Source organism: Aquarana catesbeiana, linkage group LG03 (assembly GCF_042186555.1).
Source record: "Aquarana catesbeiana isolate 2022-GZ linkage group LG03, ASM4218655v1, whole genome shotgun sequence".
Classification (NCBI taxonomy): Eukaryota; Metazoa; Chordata; class Amphibia; order Anura; family Ranidae; genus Aquarana; species Aquarana catesbeiana.
This window is the reverse complement of record NC_133326.1, coordinates 430,806,119-430,827,806: the sequence shown is the minus strand read 5'-3', so window position 1 is coordinate 430,827,806 and position 21,688 is coordinate 430,806,119. Positions and strand designations below refer to the sequence as shown.

Genomic DNA, 21,688 nt, shown 5'->3' with positions numbered 1-21,688 from the left:
TACACACAATTTCCATCCATTGTGTTGTGCACAATAATTAAACTTCAGCGCAGGTTACGTGCAGATCTTGGTCCAAAAAAACACATTGTTCAAGAAAACTACATCCCACCATTGGGTGGCATGATAATTATAAGCTGTCTCAGCCTTCCTACATATTGCCCAAAACTCTTCCTCAAGTGCAGGTAATTAACTGACAGGGGATCCCAGTGGGATGGCCGGCCCTTCACCACCACCACTGATCTTGCGAGAATCTGCAGCACTGGAGATGGTATTCATTTTTTAAATGAAAAAGCAAACAGCTGCAGATCTGCTATTCCTACTTATGTTTTCCTCATTAAGACCTAAAAAGTGAAAATACTAAACAGTTGTATATACAGTAGTACCTTGTATTACAAGCATAATCCGTTCCAGAAGCATGCTTGTAATCCAAAACTCTTTAAAGCGAGTTTCCCCATAGGAATCAATGGAAACTCAGATAATTGGTTCCACAGTCAATGCTAGTGTATGCAGAGGCTCGGAGACTATTGGAACGGAGTGTCTCTGGCGACCCCTGGCCGAATGCAGTACTGCACACCCCATCGGCTTGAATCCTGCTTGTCTTGCGAGACAACACTTGCAAACAGAGTCTGGTTTTAAAGAAAAAAATGCTTGTATTGCTGTATCACTAAAGTAGTGCAGATTAACCACTTTTCCGCCAGAAGATTTATCCCCCCCGTTTGTGACCAGGCCAGTTTTTGCTTTTTGCCACATAGTTTCAGACAATTGCGCGGTACTAGATCTTTCTAAAGATCTAATAGCGGTAAATAGAGCTTTCTTTTGGTAGTATTTAAGTGGGGGTTTTTTTGCGCTAGAAATGATTTTTTTTTTTTTTTTTAAATAAGAAACCCTTTATCTTCTAAAAATATCCAATAAAAAAATTTAGGAAATCACATTTCTTCATAAATTTAGGCCAATATGTATTCTGCCACATATTTTTGGTAAAATAAAACACAATAAGATTGGTTTGCGCAAAAGTTATAGCATCTACAAACTAAGGGATATATACTGGAAACAAATAGAAAAAAAATGTATATATTTATCGGCGTATAACACGCACCCCAAGTTTAGAAGGGATATTTAAGGAAAAAAATGTACATTTTAAATGCCCATCAATGCAGCCTTATCAGTGTCCATCTGCAGCCTTGTCCATCATTGCAGAATGAACAGTGTCCATCTGCAGCCTTGTCCATCATTGCAGAATGAACAGTGTCCATCTGCAGCCTTGCCCATCATTGCAGAATGAACAGTGTCCATCTGCAGCCTTGCCCATCATTGCAGAATGAACAGTGTCCATCTGCAGCCTTGCCCATCATTACAGAATGAACAGTGTCCATCTGCAGCCATGCCCAATAGTGTCCATCTGCAGCGTTGTACAAAATTGCAGCATGATCGTTTTTTAAATTGCGCCCCCGAGATAGACCGAACCGGATGTCCTTTAACCGCGACTCCTTTCGTCTCACAGTCCCGCCCCTTGGCCCGGCTCCTATGATTGACAGAACACTAACGTAAATGCTAGGAGGCGTGACTGCGAGCGGAGCCGAGCCTAGCCGAGTAAACAGTACACACGGTCTATGTCGGCGGCGCTCCTCTTCCCCTCAGACAGCGGGGATCCGCGTATAACACGCATCCCCTGATTTTAAGGGGAAAAAAGTGCATGTTACAGGCTGATAAATACGGTGTGTGTGTGTGTACAGTGGGGATGGAAAGTATTCAGACCTCCTTAAATTTTTCACTCTTTATTATAAAACAGCCGTTTGCTAAAATCATTAAAGTTCATTTTTTCACTATGTTATATTGGAGCCATTTGCTAAAATAATTTAAGTTCATTTTTTTCCTCATTAATGTACACACAGCCCCCCATATTGACAGAAAAACACAGAATTGTTGACAATTTTGCAGATTTATTAAAGAAAAACTGAAATATAACATGGTCCTAAGTATTCAGACCCTTTGCTGTGACACTCATATATTTAACTCAGGTGCTGTTCATTTCTTCTGATGATCCTTGAGATGGTTCTACGCCTTCATTTGAGTCCAGCTGTGTTTGATTATACTGATTGGACTTGATTAGGAAAGCCATACACCTGTCTATATAAGACCTTAAAGCTCAAAGTGCATGTCAGAGCAAATGAGAATCAAGAGGTCAAAGGAACTGCCTGAAGAGCTCAGAGACAGAATTGTGGCAAGGCACAGATCTGGCCAAAGTTACAAAAACATTTCTGCTGCACTTAAGGTTCCTAAGGGCACAATGGCCTCCATAATCCTTAAATGCAATACGTTTGGGACGACCAGAACCCTTCCTAGAGCTGGCCGTCCGGCCAAACTGAGCTATCGGGGGAGAAGAGCCTTGGTGAGAGAGGTAAAGAAGAACCCAAAGATCACTGTGGCTGAGCTCCAGAGATTCAGTCGAGAAAGTTGTAGAAGGTCAACCATCACTGCAGCCTTCCACCAGTCGGGGCTTTATGGCAGAGTGGCCCGACGGAAGCCTCTCCTCAGTGCAAGACACATGAAAGCCTGCATGGAGTTTGCTAAAAAAAAAAAAACACCTGAAGGACTCCAAGATGGTGAGAAATAAGATTCTCTGGTCTGATGAGACCAAGATAGAACTTTTTGGCCCTAGTTCTAAGCGGTATGTGTGGAGAAAACCAGGCATTGCTCATCACCTGAATTGATCCGAATCCCAAAACTATACCTCTCACATGTGTACAGATAGAGATAGTGGTACTAATATAAATTGTGTAAAATAATGAATCTGAGCAGCATGATGCCTATGACCCTCTACTTATACATGAAAATAATAGTTTCTTGAAAAAAATTATTTTTTATCATGGGGAAAAAAAAATTTTCATGATACTATTATTTTCATGTATAAGTAGAGGGTCATAGGCATCATGCTGCTCTGACTCATTATTTTACACAATTTATATTAACGCCACTATCTCTATCTGTACACATGTGAGAGGTATAGTTATGGGATTCGGATCAATTTACGTATTTATTTAAGTGGCAACTTTTTTTTACTGTACACTGTATATGTACACACATTTTGCATTAATTTACACATCTTTTATATAGCTTTGCACTTTTCTTTGTGGAGTAAGAGGGATTCAGGGGCGGTTTATTTGTATATCTCTTGCTACAAACCACTGCTCATCACCTGTCCAATACAGTCCCAACAGTGAAGCATGGTGGTGGCAGCATCATGCTGTGGGGGTGCTTTTCAGCTGCAGGGACAGGTTGCAATCGAGGGAAAGATGAATGCGGCCAAGTACAAGGATATCCTGGACAAAAACCTTCTGACTGGGCCGAAGGTTTACCTTCCAACAAGACAATGACCCTAAGCACACAGCTAAAATAATGGAGTGGCTTCACAACAACTCCTTGACTGTTCTTCAATGGCCCAGCCAGAGCCCTGACTTAAACCCAATTGAGCATCTCTGGAGAGACCTAAAAATGGCTGTCCACCAACGTTTACCCTCCAACCTGACAGAACTGGAGAGGATCTGCAAGGAGGAATGGCAGAGGATCCCCAAATCCAGGTGTGAAAAACTTGTTGCATCTTTCCCAAAAAGGCTCATGGCTGTATTAGATCAAAAGGGTGCTTCTACTAAATACTGAACAAAGGGTCTGAATACTTAGGACCGTGTGATAATTCAGTTTTTCTTTTTTAATAAATCTGCAAAAATGTCAACAATTCTGTGTTTTTCTGTCTGGGGGGCTGTGTGTACATTAATGAGGAAAAAAATGAACTTAAATTATTTTAGCAAATGGCTCCAATATAACAGAGTGAAAAATGTAAGGGGGTCTGAATACTTTCCGTCCCCGCTGTATGTGTATATATGTGTGTGTGTGTGTGTGTGTGTGTATATATATGTGTATATATATATATATATATATATATATATATATATATATATATATATATATATATATATATTTATTAGTAATGGCGGTGATCAGCAACTTACAGCTGGACTATGATAATATAGCGGGCAATCTGACACAAAAATGTGTCAAAAGTGTCCGATGTGTCCGCCATAATGTCGCAGTCACGAAAAAAAATCGCAGATAGCCGCCATTACTAGTAAAAAAAAATTAAAAATAAAATTTTTTAAAAAATGCCATAAATCTATCCCGTATTTTGTAGACGCTATAACTTTTGCGCAAACCAATCAATATACGCTTATTGTGATTTTTTTTTTTTTTTTTACCAAACATATGTAGAAGAATACGTATCGGCCGAAACTGAGGAAAAAATTCCTTTTTTAAAAAAAGATTGGGATATTTATTATAGCAAAAAGTATAAAATATTGTTTTTTTCAAAATTATTGCTCTTCTTTTGTTTATAGTGCAAAAAATAAAAACCACAGAGGTTATCAAATACCACCAAAAGAAAGCTCTATTTGTGGGGAAAAAAGGACGTCAATTTTGTTTGGGTACAGCGTCACACGACCGCGCAATTGTCGTTTTAAAGTGCGACAGCGCTGAAAACTAAAAATTGGTCTGGGAAGGAAGGGGGTGAAATGTCCTGTATTGAACCTGTTAATAGAAAATTAAATCATTTAAAAACTATCTCAAGCTAGCAGACACTTGGCTTCTGTAAACACAATATACTATTAATTTGCGCTAATGCCAGGAGTAACCTGCATAATGAGTTCAGACTTCACAATTCAACAATTTTAAGTTGTGAAGCTTAGGTGACTGAATCCTGGGAAGCCTTGCTGCCCCTTTATACCAGCAGGACACTGGAAACTGAAAACAAGCAAAGAAGAGAACTCACAAGCTCCTTGGTGCAGTAAACTTTAATTGGATAAAACCAAGGTAAAAAATGCACTCACAAGATACTATTTGCACATCTCTAACACCACAGGATGATTCCTAATGTAGTCTATGTTGTATGCAGCATGAAGACTCGACTGTTGGCTTCAGCTCAGCGCCTTGTTCCTCTGCACATACAGTATCTCACAAAAGAGTACGCCCCCTCACATTTTTGTAAATATTTTATTATATCTTTTCACATGACAACATTGAAGAAATTACACTTTGCTCCAATGTAAATTAGCAAAATGTATAAAAGTGTAAATTTGCTGTCCCCTCAAAATAACTCAGCACACAGCCATTAATGTCTAAACTGCTGGCAACAAACAAGTGAAAATGTCCAAATTGGGCCCAATTAAAAGGGTCGCTGGTTCGAATCCCAACCACGACACTACCTGCCTGGAGTTTGCATGTTCTCCCTGTGCCTGCATGGGTTTCCTCCGGGTACTCCGGTTTCCTCCCACACTCCAAAGACATGCTGGTAGGTTAATTGGCTTCCGTCTAAATTGGCCCTAGTATATGAATGTGAGTTAGGGACCTTCGATTGTAAGCTCCTTGAGGATAGGGACTGATGTGAATGTACAATGTATATGTAAAAGCGCTGCGTAAATTGACGACGCTATATAAGTACCATTAATAATAATAATAATAATTTTCCCTCCCTGATGTCATGTGACCCATTAGTGTTACAAGGTCTCTGGTGTGAATGGGGAGCAAGTGTGTTAAATTTGGTGTTTATCGATCTCTCTCTCTCATACTGGTCACTGGAAGTTCAACATGACGGCTCATGGCAAAGAACTCTCTGAGAATTGTTGCTCTACATAAAGATGGCCTAGCCTATAAGAATATTGCCAAGACCCTGAAACTGAGCTGCAGCACGGTGGCCAAGACCAATACAGTGTGTTGTAATTATGATGAAGAAATAATACATTTTGCTCCCAAAAGAACACTTCCCCTACCATCAGAATTAGGTGACTAATTTATAGGACCCATTGAAAAGCTGGGATGCAAGAAACAAGAACTTGTGTTGAAATAGACTTGCAGGAACAATAAGGTTCCATTTCACAAAACAAAAGATGCGTACCTATCTGTGGTGGGTAAATAGAAGCTACAAAACTTTTAATTCAAGGAGAACTTGGGTAAATATGTCCTATTGTATCAGAGGATGATATTGCTTTCCTAGTCAAACCACAATGTTGACCCAGGCTTGTTCCCCAGAACAATGACTGAGAGAATGTGTTAATATTACACTAACTGACACACACAAACTGAAATTTCTGAATAATATGTCACTAAATTGACTGACAGGAAGGAAAAGATTTGAAATGTGTGCAGTCAGTATTAGGTTTTATAATACATCTGTTATAAGGTAAAAATATAAAGGTTATGATATAGGACAAATAAGTAGAATTGTTTAAGATGCCAATCAGTATTATCAAAGATTTATGAATCATGATTATGACTGTATAAAAATTTACACATAGCATGTGTCTTTAGATAAACAAATATTCATTAGATATACCAGAATTATACATTTATCCATATAGATAATCATTTTATGTGATATTGATTAATATATATATATATATATATATATATATATATATATATATATCATGTGTCTCTTTATAAGATACAGTCATGGCCGAAATTGTTGGCACCCCAGAAGTTTTTCCAGAAAATAAAGTATTTCTCACAGAAAAGTATTGCAGTAACACATGTTTTGCTATAACCCCTTCCCGCCGACCGTACGCAGATATGCGTACTCGGCTTTCCGGGGTTATACCGGGATGATGCCCGCAGCTGCAGGCATCATCCCGGTACCGTTGTTTACAGCGGGCGATCGGCTACCCGTGTATAACAACCGATGCGGCTAAAAGCCGCTCGGTTGTTATACCGGAGGAGCGGGAGGGGACATCCCCCCCTCCCGCCGCTGTTACCGGGCCTCCCGTGCGATCGGGAGGCCCGGTATCCAATCGGGTACCTTCGGCGGCTGGGGGCGGGCTGGAACGAAGCTGTGAGCAGCTTCGTTCCAGCCTTCTCGTTGTAAACGCGGAAGCGACGTCATGACGTCACTTCCCGTTTACTCGGCTGCCAATGGCGCCGAATTTAAAAAAGTACACAGTATTCAGAATCGCCGTTTTCGGCGATCTGAATACTTTGAAGTGTAAAGGAGGGATCGGGGGTCTTTTAGACCCCCGATCCCTTCATAAAGAGTACCTGTCACCACCTATTACTGTCACAAGGGATGTTTACATTCCTTGTGACAGCAATAAAAGTAAAAAAAAAAAAAAATTTTTTTAAACACAATTTATAAAGTAAAAAAATAATTAAAATAAATTAAAAAAAAAAAAAAATTTTTAAAGTGCCCCTGTCCCCGCAAGCTCGCGCAGCGAAGAAAACGCATACGGAAGTCGCGCCCGCATATGTAAACGGTGTTCAAATCACACATGTGAGGTATCGCCATGATCGTCAGAGTGAGAGCAATAATTCTAGCCCTAGACCTCCTCTGTAACTCAAACCTGGTAACCGTAAAAAAATTTTAAAGCGTCGCCTATGGAAATTCATAGGTACCGTAGTTTGTCGCCATTCCACGAGTGCGTGAAATTATAAAGGGTGACATGTTTGGTATCTATTTACTCGGCGTAACATCATCTTTCACATTATACAAAAAAATTGGGGTAACTTTACTGTTTGGATTTTTTAAAATTTATGAAAGTGTCCCTTTTCCAAAAATTTGCGTTTAAAACACCGCTGCACAAATACCGTGTGATAAAAAATATTGCAACAATCGCCATTTTATTCTCTAGATTCTCTGCTAAAAAAAATATATATATAATGTTTGGGAACTCTAAGTAATTTTCTAGCAAAAAATACGGATTTTAACTTGTAAACACCAAATTTCAAAAATAGGCTTAGTCATGAAAGGGATAAACATGTTTATCCCCTTTGTGAGTATTGGAACAAAACGAAAAAAGGGAGGAAAAAAGCAAATTGGACATAATGTCACACAAAACTCCACAAATGGGCTGGTCAAAATTCTTGGCACCCTTAACTTAATATTTGGTTGCACACCCTTTGGAAAAAATAACTGAAATCAGTCACTTCCTATAACCATCAATAAGCTTAGAGCTTACACCTCTCACCCGGAATTTTGGACCACTCTTCCTTTGCAAACTGCTCCAGGTCTCTCTTATTGGAAGGGGCACCTTTTCCCAACAGCAATTTTAAGATCTCTCCACAGGTGTTCAATGGGATTTAGACCTGGACTCATTGCTGGCCACTTTAGAACTCTCCAGCGCTTTGTTGCCATCCATTTCTGGGTGCTTTTTGACCATAGTTTGGGGTCATTGTCCTGCTGGAAGACCCAAGATCTCAGACGCAAACCCAGCTTTCTGACACTGGGCTCTACAGTGCGACCCAAAATCCTTTGGTAATCCTCAGATTTCATGATGCCTTGCACACATTCAAGGCACCTAGTGCCAGAGGCAGCAAAACATCATTGAACCTCCACCATATTTCACTGTAGGTACTGTGTTCTTTTCTTTGTAGGCCTCATTCAGTTTTCCGTAAACAGTAGAATGATGTGCTTTACCAAAAAAGCTCTATCTTGGTCTCATCTGTCCACAAGACGTTTTCCCAGAAGAATTTTGGCTTAATCGAGTACATTTTGGCAAACTGTAGTCTTGCCTTTTTATGTCTGTGTCAGCAGTGGGGTCCTCCCTGGGTCTCCTGCCATAGCGTTTCATTTCATTTAAATGTCGACGGATAGGATTCTTGGAGATATAAATACCCACACAAACAATCATTCTCTTGCTTCTCTTCTTCCCACAACTCTATGTCTAGAATTGACATGATATTGCTATCACAAAGTCTCACACCTCGACTACTAGAGACAGTTTTCTCTCCCAGGTTATTGTCTGACCATAGCCCATACTGGATTACATTAAGCGTGCCCACTGACAAACCAAAACGGAACTGGCGATTAAACCCATTCTGGCTCTCATTATTTCCTGAGGATGATGAACTTACGAATGAATGGAAGTTGTACTTCAGGAACAATAACCGTTCAGCTTCCATGACAGCAATCTGGGAGTCTTTTAAATCTCATGTTCGCATGATACTTTCAGCCCGCATCAACAGAATTAAAATAGATTCTTCTAGAGAGCTTGATAGAGCGGTAACGGTACTATCCCAATCTGAACAAAATTTTATGGGTGATCCCTCTCCCGCAAATGCAGACTTACTTAAACTTCAGGCCAGAGTAGTAGCCCAACTCCAATATGGGAAGGAACGACACAAAATGTTCTTTGCTAAACAAAAGCTGTTTGAGCACGGGGAAAAGGCTGGCAAGCTCCTAGCATACCTGGTACACAATGAAGATAGACCCCCGGTGGTAATATCCTTATACGGTCCTGGCGGTCAAGCCATTACTGATCCCCTCACAGTGACCTCTATGTTCAGGAGGTTTTTTATTGACCTTTACACCTCAAAAAGTTCTGAGGACAAGGGCCCAATGAACTCCTTTTTGGAGGAAACGGCACTTCCTCAGTTAACAGAAGACCATGTTAACCTCCTCGAGGCACCTCTCACCGAGGAAGAAATAGCGGTGGCTATTGCTGGATTTGCCAGATCCAAATCCCCGGGCTCGGACGGCCTACCTATAGATGTCTACTCTCAATTCAGCGATTTTTTGATCCCAAAACTTCTAATCTTATATAACCACTTATTCGAGACATTTACACTACCCGCTTCTATGAGAGAAGCAACAATAGTCCTCATACCCAAACCGGGAAAAGATCCAGGATACCCTGAATCCTACCGCCCAATTTCCTTATTACAGGTAGATATCAAGATATTAGCCAAGGTACTCTCCCTCCGACTCAATCAAGTTATTCTTTCATTGATTCATACAGATCAGGCGGGGTTCATGCCTGGTCGTAACACCTCGTTCAACCTACGAAAATTGTTTATAAATTTACAGGCCACACATGAAAATGTAGGATCCCGGGTGATTGTGACGCTTGACACGGCCAAGGCGTTTGACTCTGTGGAGTAGGGATACCTATGGCAATGCTTGGGAAGGTATGGTTTTGGCCCCAGGTTCCTTAAGTGGATCAAACTACTTTATCAAACTCCCACAGTTAGAGTGGTGGCGAACGGGTGGCCGTCTCAAGAGTTTGACCTCAGTCGAGGCACGAGACAGGGCTGCCCTCTTTCCCCACTTCTCTATGCCCTAGCTGCAGAGCCTCTGGCCGTGTCTATCCGTGTAAACCCCGAGATTGTGGGTCTACAAATGGGAACCTTAACCGAAAAAATTAGCTTATACGCGGATGATACCCTATTATATCTCGCTGACTCAGGCCCTTCCCTTCAAAAAGCATTACAGTTGATCGAACACTTCGGAACGTTTTCCGGTTTAAAGATAAACTGGGAAAAGTCCCAAATTCTACCTATAGACAGTTTCCCACCACCTGAATCATGGACAGAGACCCCACTAAAAAGAGCAGATACAATCAAGTACCTAGGAATCCATATATCCAGAGATCCAGCTGATATTCCCCTCAATATTGAACCCCTCTTTTCACTAGTCAAAACCAAAATACGCACTTGGGCCCGTCTACCACTAGGAGTATGGGGTCGCATAAATCTGATAAAAATGGTCCTTCTCCCAAAAATCCTTTACATATTGTGGCATACCCCAATCTACCTCCCATTAAAACACTTTAAGTCTCTTGAAGCTCTACTCAAACCCTTTGTGTGGGGGACTAGCAGACATAAAATCGCATGGCCAGCGCTTAAAAACCCGACAGACATGGGGGGAATGGCCCTACCGGATCTGAACTTTTATTACATTGCATCACAATTATCACAACTATTTCACAAGACAAGACAGATAACGTACGCTTCCTGACCCTTCTTTGCTCCAAAAGAGTGCAACTTACCGGCGATTCCCTCTATGCAATATAGACGGGATCTAGGAATACCGAGATGGGGGGAGACACGAAGTCCTTGATATACCACTACAGACGTATTTGGGACCTTGCTTCCACTAAATTAGGAATACCTAGACTACACGACCATACACCGATATGACAGAATTTATAAGCATACCGGACTCGGAGTTGTGGGAGTCTAGGGGAATTTACTATGTACATCATCTGCTATTCAATGGAATCCTCAAAACTTACAACACACTTAAAGAGGAATTTTCTCTTCCAAATTTCATGTTCTTCAGATACCTGCAAGTAAGACATGCGACCCAAACACAATTCTTGCGGGCTGGGGCTTCGCCCGCTCTTCATCCCATTATGGCTATTGTTAAAAATACAGACCCACGTGGACTAATATCCACATTTTATAATATGCTTCTAACTCCCACTTCGTCAAAAATAGCGTTTGATCTGAAGCCTCGCTGAGAGAGAGAGGTGGGCCTGATGGAAAATGAGGAGTGGGAGGAAGCCCTCGAGACATGCAAGGCAGTATCACCAAAACTTTCAGACAGACTCTCTCAGATTTACATAACACATAGAACATACCTTACCCCAATTCGAGTAGCCAGATATAAGCGTAATCAGTCTACTCTATGCCCGTTGTGTGGACAAGAAACAGGCACGTTTTTCCATTTAATATGGACATGTTCCAAGATTCAACAACTTTGGAAACAGGTTATAACATTTCTACACGATACCATGGGCTCCCCAATAACGTTAGAACCAAAACAATGTCTCCTAGGGATATTTCCAGACACAGTAGACAAATTTACCAAGGTATTTCTACATGAAACCCTATTCTCTGTCAGAAAAATTATTGCACGAAAGTGGATGAGGCCATCTCCCCCCAGTGTGGCGGAGTGGAAAAAGAAGTTAACGCTACCTTGCCATACAAAAAACATATTTACATTAATAGAGGTTGTCTGACAAAATACAACAAAATTTGGGATCGATGGTTGCAAGAACCTGAAACTTGTACTTAATTATAAGCTCGCTCAGCAATACAACACTTAGATCTCTGTAACTAAGACTTTATTCCAGATACACACAGAGAAAGTATAAATCAAAAGACACCATGGTTCATGTTGTTCTGCCATAATGGTCATGTCTGTACTGTACATAATATATCCCCTATAGACTTAAATGTATGTAACATATATGAGAACGTCACATTATGCATATATACATCAAGTGTACTAAAATAAAATTAAACAAAAATATGCTCAACGGGGGAGGGGGGGAGGGAGATAATATTACTCATTAAATTGATAGTATTTCATAGTTGTATACATTTATTTCTACATTAATGCATATTACTCCTAATATTGACTATATTAACAGTGTATACTTCCCTTGTTTATTATGCATTTTATGTATATTAGTATCACTCTGTATTTATATGCACCATCTTTACTTAATAAAACCTTTGTTTAATGAAAAAAAAATTCATCGACGTATAGTTTGCGCTGACACTGATGCTCCCTGAGCCTGCAGGACAGCTTGAATTTCTTTGGAACTCGTTTGGGGCTGCTTATCCACCATCCGGACTATCCTGCGTTGCAACCTTTCATCAATTTTTCTCTTCCGTCCATGCCCAGAGAGATTAGCTACAGTGCCATGGGTTGCAAACTTCTTGATAATGTTGCGCACTGTGGACCATGGCAAATCTAGATCTCTGGAGATGGACTTGTAACCTTTAGATTGTTGATATTTTTCCACAATTTTGGTTCTCAAGTCCTCAGACAGTTCTCTTCTCCTCTTTCTGTTGTCCATGCTTAGTGTGGCACACACAGACACACGATGCAAAGACTAAGTGGACTTCTCTCCTTTTTTATCTGCTTTCAGGTATGATTTTTATATTGCCCACACCTGTTACTTGCCCCAGGTGAGTTTTTAAAGAAGCATCATATGCTTGAAACAATTTTATTTATCCACAATTTTGAAAGGGTGCCAAGAATTTTGACCAGCCCATTTTTGAAATTTTGTGTGACATTATGTCCAATTTGCTTTTTTTCCTCCCTTTTTTGTTTTGTTCCAATACACACAAAGGGAATAAACGTATATAGCAAAACATGTGTTACTGCAATACTTTTCTGTAAGAAATACTTGATTTTCTGGAAAAATTTCTGGGGTGCCAACATTTTCGCCCATGTGTGTGTGTGTGTATGTGTGTGTATATACCATTTTTTGTAATGGTGATTAATCAAAATTATACTGAGCGTATTTTATATTAGACTGGTTACCAGAATACTTAAAGATATATATTCTTCTCACCACGATACAAACAAATACATGTTATGAAAATTTAACATTTTATTTAAAAGATAGTTCAGAACACATTTTTCTGCTCTCAGACATGCCTAGTGATTGAAGGTGATATTACCTAAAACTCACTAAAGTCAATTATTAAATTTCTTTAACCAATAGAAAAGAAGCCATGTCTTTTGGGCTGAGCCTATTATAATTTTATGATCTTATTGTCTGAGATGGTATTTAGAAGCAAGAAACATGCCATGAAGGGACACTCAAGAACATTCAGAAACACCTGATTGCCATCAATCATACACGCAGACACATACACTAGTCATCTACTCACACTTGTACATTCATGAAGATTCCTGAACACCTTAAGCTTTGGAACTCACATGTTGCAAGAAGTAATTCCTCTTTAAGAGTATCCATCTTGAAAGGGTATGCACAGTCCTTGTTTAACTTGGAAATTGAGAAAGTCAGGCTCACAGACAGGAGTACTATTGTGGCAGATGAGTTAAGGACCAATGACGTTGAGGATAATACGGCCAGTTACAGAATTTTATTGGATTTGAATTTTATAGCTAAACACTGGCCTATACTCAAAGGTGATAGGACTTTGGGAAATATTCTTTCTCAATACCCTAAGTTTATTTACCGTAAAGCACCCTCACTTCGGGACCGGTTGGCACCGGGAGTAGTAGACCCACCCAAAATGGCGGATAATAGGCTGTTTAGCTTCTTGTCTGGCTTTTATGCGTGTGGCAGATGTGCCACCTGTAGGAATGCTAGTAGAAATATTAAGAAACGTAAGGAATTCATTGCAAATGTTACACAAAAATGCTATCGGATCGAAAGCCTTATTACATGCACCTCTGTAGGGGTGGTTTATATGCTTGAGTGTGATTGCGGCCTTCAGTATGTGGCCCGCACCTCAAGAGCTCTACAAGTGCGGGTAGGTGAACATATTAGCAACATCAAAAGAGGTGTGAAGACCCATAGTGTATCAAGACACTTCAGAACTTGTCATCAAAGAGACCCCAAATGTCTCAAATTTTGGGGTATTGAAAAAGTTCCCCGCCACTGGAGAGGTGGATACTCTATTAGATAGTTGAGTCGTCGAGAATCCTTCTGGATTTATGAAACCAAAGTTATGTCACCAGCAGGAATGAATGTAGATTTCGATCTCAACTGTTTTATCTCTAACAGATAGTGAAGTTTTTGTGGTTTTTATGTAGCCCCGCCCACTCCCCTTTTATTCTTATCTCATATCTTATGTATATTTTTATTCCTGTATTGTATTTATTGTAGGTTCTATGTTTGTATTAACTCGTCAATAAGATGGCCGTGGATGATGTCTATTTTTATGATTATATTTTAGATCATATTTATTCATTAACGTGCTGTATTGGATTGTACTACCTGCTTTATATTTATGCAAGAGAATGGCGTTCTTTATATATTATTTTTCCTTTTTTTTCTTTTTCCTTTGTGTAATATAGTTTTATCATATATGAGGAATAATTTATCCCTATATGTAATTTTAATTATATTTGCGCCATTATAGACAACCATATGCACAGTAGCATTTTATCTTCTGATTTTATCTTCAGTTGCAGCCAAACGGGATGTTTTCACAACAGAGCCGGTCATTTGATCATTGTGTGTAGTCCTTGGATTGGCTCACTGTTGATTGCTATGGCAATATAAATCACTAGCGGGCCGTCTGTACGCACCTTGCCCCGCGCTGATGAAGTCCTGCCTTGGACGTAACGCGTACGGGGGTCAGGTGCTTGCATGATGTCACCCATGGCCATCTCGTTCGACGCTTCACATGCTTGTATGCCGCCACTCGGCTTAGAGTGCTCCTTGATGTAAGTGCAATATTTACTTTAATAAATGTTGACAAACAGAGAGCATTAGATCGCTTCTTTCTTGTTACCTACTTATATGTACTGACTGGGACAGACCCTGGAGCGGCTTTTTCTGGTGATTTTGCTTGGGTCGCTGTGTCAGCTGTTTATTGACTCCCGCTCTGTGACCTGTCTCAGGTCGAGACATTGAGGTGAGAGGCCATCTGTTTGCGGTGGAGGGATCACTGGCACTTATCTGAAATCCATCATATGTGTGTCACCTGCACTGCAATTTTTCATCTACACCGGCACCTACTGGGAGTTTGTTATATGGACTTTTAAATTGCGCAGCACTTTATTTATTCATATCCATCTTGAAAGTCACGGCAGCCATTCTAAAAACTTTGGTAACCAGCAATTCAGACCAGTAGCCGTTTTGGAACGGGTAATTATTTTGTGTTGATTTTATCTTATATTCATTCGTGTTCTCTTTAATATCAATTTATCGAGCATTTTACAATTGATAATTTTTCTCCCGAATCAATAGCCGCCATGTATATTCTTCTCCAAAGATTCAGTTTTCAATATATATTTTTCATTTTGAATAGTTTCCATTTTATGACATAACAAACGTCTAAGTTTGTTTCACGCTGTTAACCACTTACTTACAGTATAGTAACGATTGAATTTGTGAAATATAGATGTTCTGTCTAATTGTCATTTTACAAGGTTATTGATTCTACAGGGAAGTTTATAACTGTTGTATCACATCAAAGGTATTACACTCCAATTTAGCGGGTGTTTCAAATTGATATTCAAGATTTTATGTAACGCAATCAGTATTTAATATTTTATGTAACATTTGTTTATGTCAACCAATGTATATAACTATTTTGTATGATTAAATGTCTGGTGAATAAATTTCATATTTTTAGACGGTGGTCATAATTGTTTCTTTATTGTACATCACGGGACACAGAGCACCATAATAATGACTATCTGGGTTATATGCTACCTTTAGGTGATTGGACACTGGCAACCAATAGTAAGAAGGTTCCTCCCATATAACCCCTCCCACACGGGAAGTACCTTAGTTTTTTGCCAGTGTCTTGAAGGCGATGGTCATGGCTGTTGAAGCTCTTCAAATTCTTCAATGATGTCCCAGTGAGAATGTTATAATCAGATCCATTCGGATGGCAAGAAAGCTAAAGTGGATGGTACCCGAGCCTCGGTCCAAGAACGAGGTTTTGCCTGTAATGTGTCCTTTATGGCGCTGGACCCTTGTTAATGGTATTCCTGGTCTATTACTTGCCCAAGGGAACCAGAAGGGTGCTTTACAGGTCCAAGGGTGTGGACCCCAAATAAAGGGGGACCCGGTCCTTGAAGGTCCTCTGAGGCGCTACCCGCCGTGATGGGGGAAGATTGGGCCTGTCTCAGGCCCTGCAGCATGGACCGGCGAATACTCTCTCTGGGATGCCTAAAAAACTGTTGTTCCCTCTATATCATGTTTTTAGGTCCTAATTTGTGTGTGCCTTGTGTCCCACTGTGTCTGAGGTTACAGAAGACGGCCAGCGGTGTGCACTCATGCGGGTGTTTCCCGCGTGTGCTGTGCGCACCGTGGGCATGCGCATGCGCCACAGGGGTTCCAGGGCGTGCATGCCTTGGGTCACGTGGGGGCGCGCGTATGCACGCGGCGATGCCGGTTGTCGGCATTAGTTAATGGGCTCACAAGAGCCAGGACTCCTGGAGCGCGCGGCTGGGACACAGAGGTTTGGGGCACGTGAGTTAGACAGTTGCAACAAGTTTGAAGGGTCTTTGTATAAGGCTGTGATAGCTGCTATACACTGGATTCCAGCCTGTAGTTCAGAGGGAGTACTTTTTATTCCTCAAACTCTTGTAAGCAATGTCTTCCAGAAGACGAGGTACAGGGAGCAGGGCAAGTCCAGGGGTTAAAGTGCCTCCTTCAAAAACAGGAGATCAACCTCAGGTTGCTGCAGCCTCAGTCTCTCCTGAAAGACCTGCGGCATCTGGCCTGGCTGAGCCATTGCATTTGTCAGGCGTAGTGGCCACTACCAATGTCCCTGCCTCGGCTTATGTTACTAAGGATGACTTAGCATCAGCCCTAGCTGGCCTTGAGGGCAAGATAGCGGGTATGATTGCCACAGTAACGCAGGGAGGGAAGAAGCGTCATAGATCTCCCTCTCCTGAGCCTGGCCCCAGTGGAGAGTCACTTGAGCACCAGGACTCTTAGCCAGATGATGGGTCCATGTGATCTGGATCCAGCATGGGCAGAGGATTTGGAGGAAGTGGGCTGTAAAGGATAAAGAGGAAGGAGAGGCTGAAGATTCCTCGGCGCGGGATTCAGGTTCTGAGGAACCAATTTTGGCCTCCCAATCCCAAAAATTGTTTATCCAGTCTCTAACTGAAATGGTAAGAGCTGGGTTTAAGTTACCCCCTGTGCAGGAGCCTGGACTCTCCTGTTCTACTTTAGGATCCTTGCGACCTCACCAAGGTTCCCAGGCATTCCCTTTGCATCCATAGTTGGAGCAGGTAATTTACGCTGACTGGGACCACCCTGACAGGATATACTTGCCTCCGAAAAGGTTTTCCTTTTTATATCCTATGGAGGAAAAATTTAGGAAGAAGTGGGATACACCTTTGGTTGATGCTGCCATTTCTTCAGTGAATAAAAGCCTAACCTGTCCAGTGGATAATGCCCAGGTGTTTAAGGATCCGGCAGATAAAAAACTAGAATCCTTGCTAAAAGCTTCCTTTGCGGTAGCTGGGTCAGCAGTACAGCCGGCAGTTGCGGCTATTGGTATTTGCCAGTCCCTGAAGGACCGTTTTAAGAGGTTGGTTAGGAAACTACCTTTTCAGGAGGAATCTACTGACAAATTGTCTGAACTTCCTCGCGCTTTATGTTTTGCTGTAGATGCATTAAAGGACTCAATCCAGCAGATGTCTCGTTTTGCGCTACTTTCAATACATATGCACAGTAGTTGTAGAACTGTTGAAGAACTGGTCTGCCCGAGATGCCATGCAAAAGGCTGCTCGCAACTTTCTTTTCATGGAGAGCGCCTATTTGGAGAGGATCTGGATAAATATATCCAGAAGATATCAGGAGGAAAGAGCTCCTTGCTTCCTGTTAAAAGGAGGAATTAGCAGCCTTCCTTTAAGATGCCCAATGCTCCAGGGCCAAGCGCTTCTTCTCCCAATCGGTATCGACGGCCTCAGCCGCCTAGTTTTAAAAAAACCTCAGGGTCAAAGAAGACCCTGGACCCAAAAGCAAGCCAAGTCCAATTCCAAGTCTACCTTGTGAAGGGGCGCCCCCAGTCTTAAGGGTGGGGGGCAGACTTCGGCTGTTTTCAGATGCTTGGGGGAAACTGGTTAAGGACAGGTGGGTCATTTCCACTGTAACACAGGGTTACAAAATAGAGTTCCGGGAATTTCCCCAACTCGGTTTCTGGTATCCAGAATTCCATCAGATCCAGAGAAAAAGAAATGCCTGTTCCTGGCTTTAGAGCATCTGGAAAAGCATGAGGTAATTGTCAAGGTTCCGCACAAAGAAAGATTCAAAGGGTTTTATTCGAACCTTTTCACAGTGCCGAAGCCGAACGGGGAGGTAAGGCCCATTCTGGACCTCAAGTCCCTCAACTGCTTTCTAAACGTCCGATCCTTCCGTATGGAGTCGGTCCATTCGGTAATCGCATCCCTGAGAAAAGGGGATTACTTAGCATCCATAGACATCAAGGACGCTTACCTACATGTACCGATCTTCGGTCCGCATCAAAGATTTCTGCGTTTCGCAGTAGAGGGGCGTCATTTCCAATTTGTGGCACTACCATTTGGTCTAGCCACAGCCCCTCGGGTCTTCACAAAGATTCTGGCCCCGGTATTGGCATTCCCAAGGTCCCAAAAGATATCAGTAATAGGGTATCTGGACGATCTTCTGTTAAAGGACCAATCTTGCTCCATCCTAGTCGAAAACGTTACACCAACGGTTCGTTTTCTGAGGTTCCTAGGCTGGATTCTGAATGTGGACAAATCAGCCCTCCGTCCGGCTCAGGTCTTGATATATCTGGGCCTGATCCTGGACACCACTCAAGGTATTTTTACCTCCCTTAAAGGTCAACTCCATAGTGGAGCTAGTCCAAAAAGTCAAAGGAGTAGAGAGGCCTTCGATTCGACTGTGCATGAGATTACTGGGCAAGATGGTGTCCTCTTTCAGCGCAATTCCCTATGCGCAGTTTCACTCCAGGTTGCTCCAGAAAAATATTCTGGAGGCCCGGGACAAGACTGTTCAAGCCTTGGATCGTCCCATGTCTCTATCCCCACAGGTACAATGGCACCTCTCTTGGTCGAAGACCAGCAACTTAAGGGGCAGAAAAGCCTTTCCGCCTGTTGCCTGGAAGGTGGTAACTACGGATGCCAGTCGTCTCGGCTGGGGGGCAGTCCCGGAAGAGGCATCCGTCCAGGGAATATGGTCCCAAGTGGAAAAGACCTTGCCCATCAATCTGCTGGAGATTCGGGCAGTTCGCTTGGCTCTATTCTGGACATCCAGATTGCGAGGTCTTCCTGTCCAAGTCCAGTCCGACAACTCCACAGTGGTGGCATACATCAACCACCAAGGAGGCACCCGGAGCCAGGCGGCCTAAAAGGAGGTAAATCATATATTAACTTGGGCAGAGAGGCATGTGCCGTTTCTTTCAGCAGTCTTTATTCCGGGTGTAGACAATTGGTGGGCAGACTACCTAAGTAGCCAGCAATTGTTACCTGGGGGGTAGTCCCTTCATCCCAAAGTTTTTATTCAAATCTGCCAGCACTCGGGGATCCCAGATGTGGATCTTCTGGCATCCAGATTCAATGCCAAGCTGGACAGGTTTGTATCTAGGACCAAAGATCCACTTGCTGTCGGGATGGATGCATTGGTGGTGCCCTGGGATCAGTATTCTCTAATCTATGCTTTTCCCCCATCCAGATTCTGCCGTACCTGCTACGCATGGCTATTGAGACCAGAGTACTGAAAGACCGTGGCATTAGAGGTTCAGTCTTGTCTAGTCTGATAAATGCTAGGAAACCAGTTTCTAGAAGTATTTACCATAGAGTCTGGAATTCATACATTTCCTGGTGCGAGAGGAGAAAAGGCACACTCGCGGCCGCTTGGTCTTCGGTTCATACGTTCAACAGGTTTTACCAGGTGGATGTTAGATCTCAAAGGGAGACTGTTTTTGGCTTTTGCTTTAGGACATCCCAGATAGTCATTATTATGGTGCTCTGTGTCCGGTGATGTACAATAAAGAAAAATGGATTTTTAAAACAGCTTACCTGTAAAATCCTTTTCTTGGAGTACATTACGAGACACAGAGGTCCTTCCCCTCTTTTCTGGGATCTTCATTGCTTGTTATAAAAACTATGGTACTTCCTGTGGGGGAGGGGTTATATGGGAGGAACCTTCTTACTATTGGTTGCCAGTGTCCAATCACCTAAATGTAGCATATAACCCAGATAGTCAATCATTATTATGGTGCTATGTGTCCCGTGATGTACTCCAAGAAAAGGATTTTACAGGTAAGCTGTTTTAAAAATCCATACTGTGCAGGAAAACTTTCCTTAATAAGCACAACAAGTGATTTAACAGGATGGGTTCCACTCAGAACAGGCCTCACCATGGTCGACCAAAGAAGTTCAGTGCACGTGCTCAGCGTCATATCCAGAGGTTGTCTTTGGGAAATAGACGTATGAGTGCTGCCAGCATTGCTGTAGAGGTTGAAGGGGTGGGGGGGTCAGCCTGTCTTTGCTCAGACCATGCGACGCTCACTGCATCAAATTGGTCTGCATGATTGTCATCCCAAAAGCAAACCTCTTCTAAAGATGATGCACAAGAAAGCCTTAAACTTAAAACCTTATTTGGTTCACGTGGTGTCAAGCGTGTGTGGTGGCAACCAGGTGAGGAGTACAAAGACAAGTGTGTCTTGCCTATAGTCGAGCATGGTGATGGGAGTGTCACGGTCTGGGGTTGCATAAGTGCTGCTGGCACTGGGGAGCTACAGTTCATTAAGGGAACCATGAATACCCACATGTAATGTGACATACTGAAGCAGAGCATGATCCCCCTCCCTTCGGAGACTGGGCCGCAGGGCAGTATTCCAACATAACGACCCCAAACAAACCTCCAAGACCACTGCCTTGCTAAATAAGCTGAGGGTAAAGGTGATGGACTGGCCAAGCAGGTATCCGGACGTAAACCCTATTAAGCATCTGTGGGGCATCCTCAAACGGAAGGTGAAGGAGCGCAAGGTCTCTAACATTTAACATGTCATCATGGAGGAGTGGAAAAGGACTGCAATGGAAACTCCATGCCCAAGAGGGTTAAGGCAGTGCTTGAAAATAATGATGGCCACACAAAATATTGACACTTTGGGACAAATTTGGACATTTTCACTTAGGTGTGTACTCACTTTTGTTACCAATGGTTTAGACATTAATGGCTGTGTGTTATTTCGAGGGGATAGCAAATTGACACTGTTATACAAGCTGTACACTCACTACTTTACATTGTAGCAAAGTGTAATTTCTTCAGTGTTGTCACATGAAAAAATATATATACGGTAATAAAATATTTACAAAAATGTGAGGGGTGTACTCATTTTTGTGAGCTACTGTAGTTCTGACAAGGTGCTGAGCGAGCAACGGGTCGAATGAGCTCACATGGCCACCTGGCAAGCAAGCAAAAAA

General features: G+C 42.0%; 1 protein-coding gene across 1 annotated transcript in view; it reads left to right on the top strand.

The window, feature by feature from the left end:
* The first annotated feature begins 19,164 nt into the window (after window positions 1-19,164).
* The window catches only part of LG03H5orf15 (linkage group 03 C5orf15 homolog), a 155,076-nt gene continuing 152,552 nt past the window's right edge, over window positions 19,165-21,688 (top strand). The window contains exons 1-2 of the mRNA XM_073623574.1: window positions 19,165-19,290; window positions 19,932-20,043. Coding sequence (XP_073479675.1) covers window positions 19,165-19,290; window positions 19,932-20,043 — 238 coding nt within the window. The remainder of the gene's footprint in view (window positions 19,291-19,931; window positions 20,044-21,688) is intronic.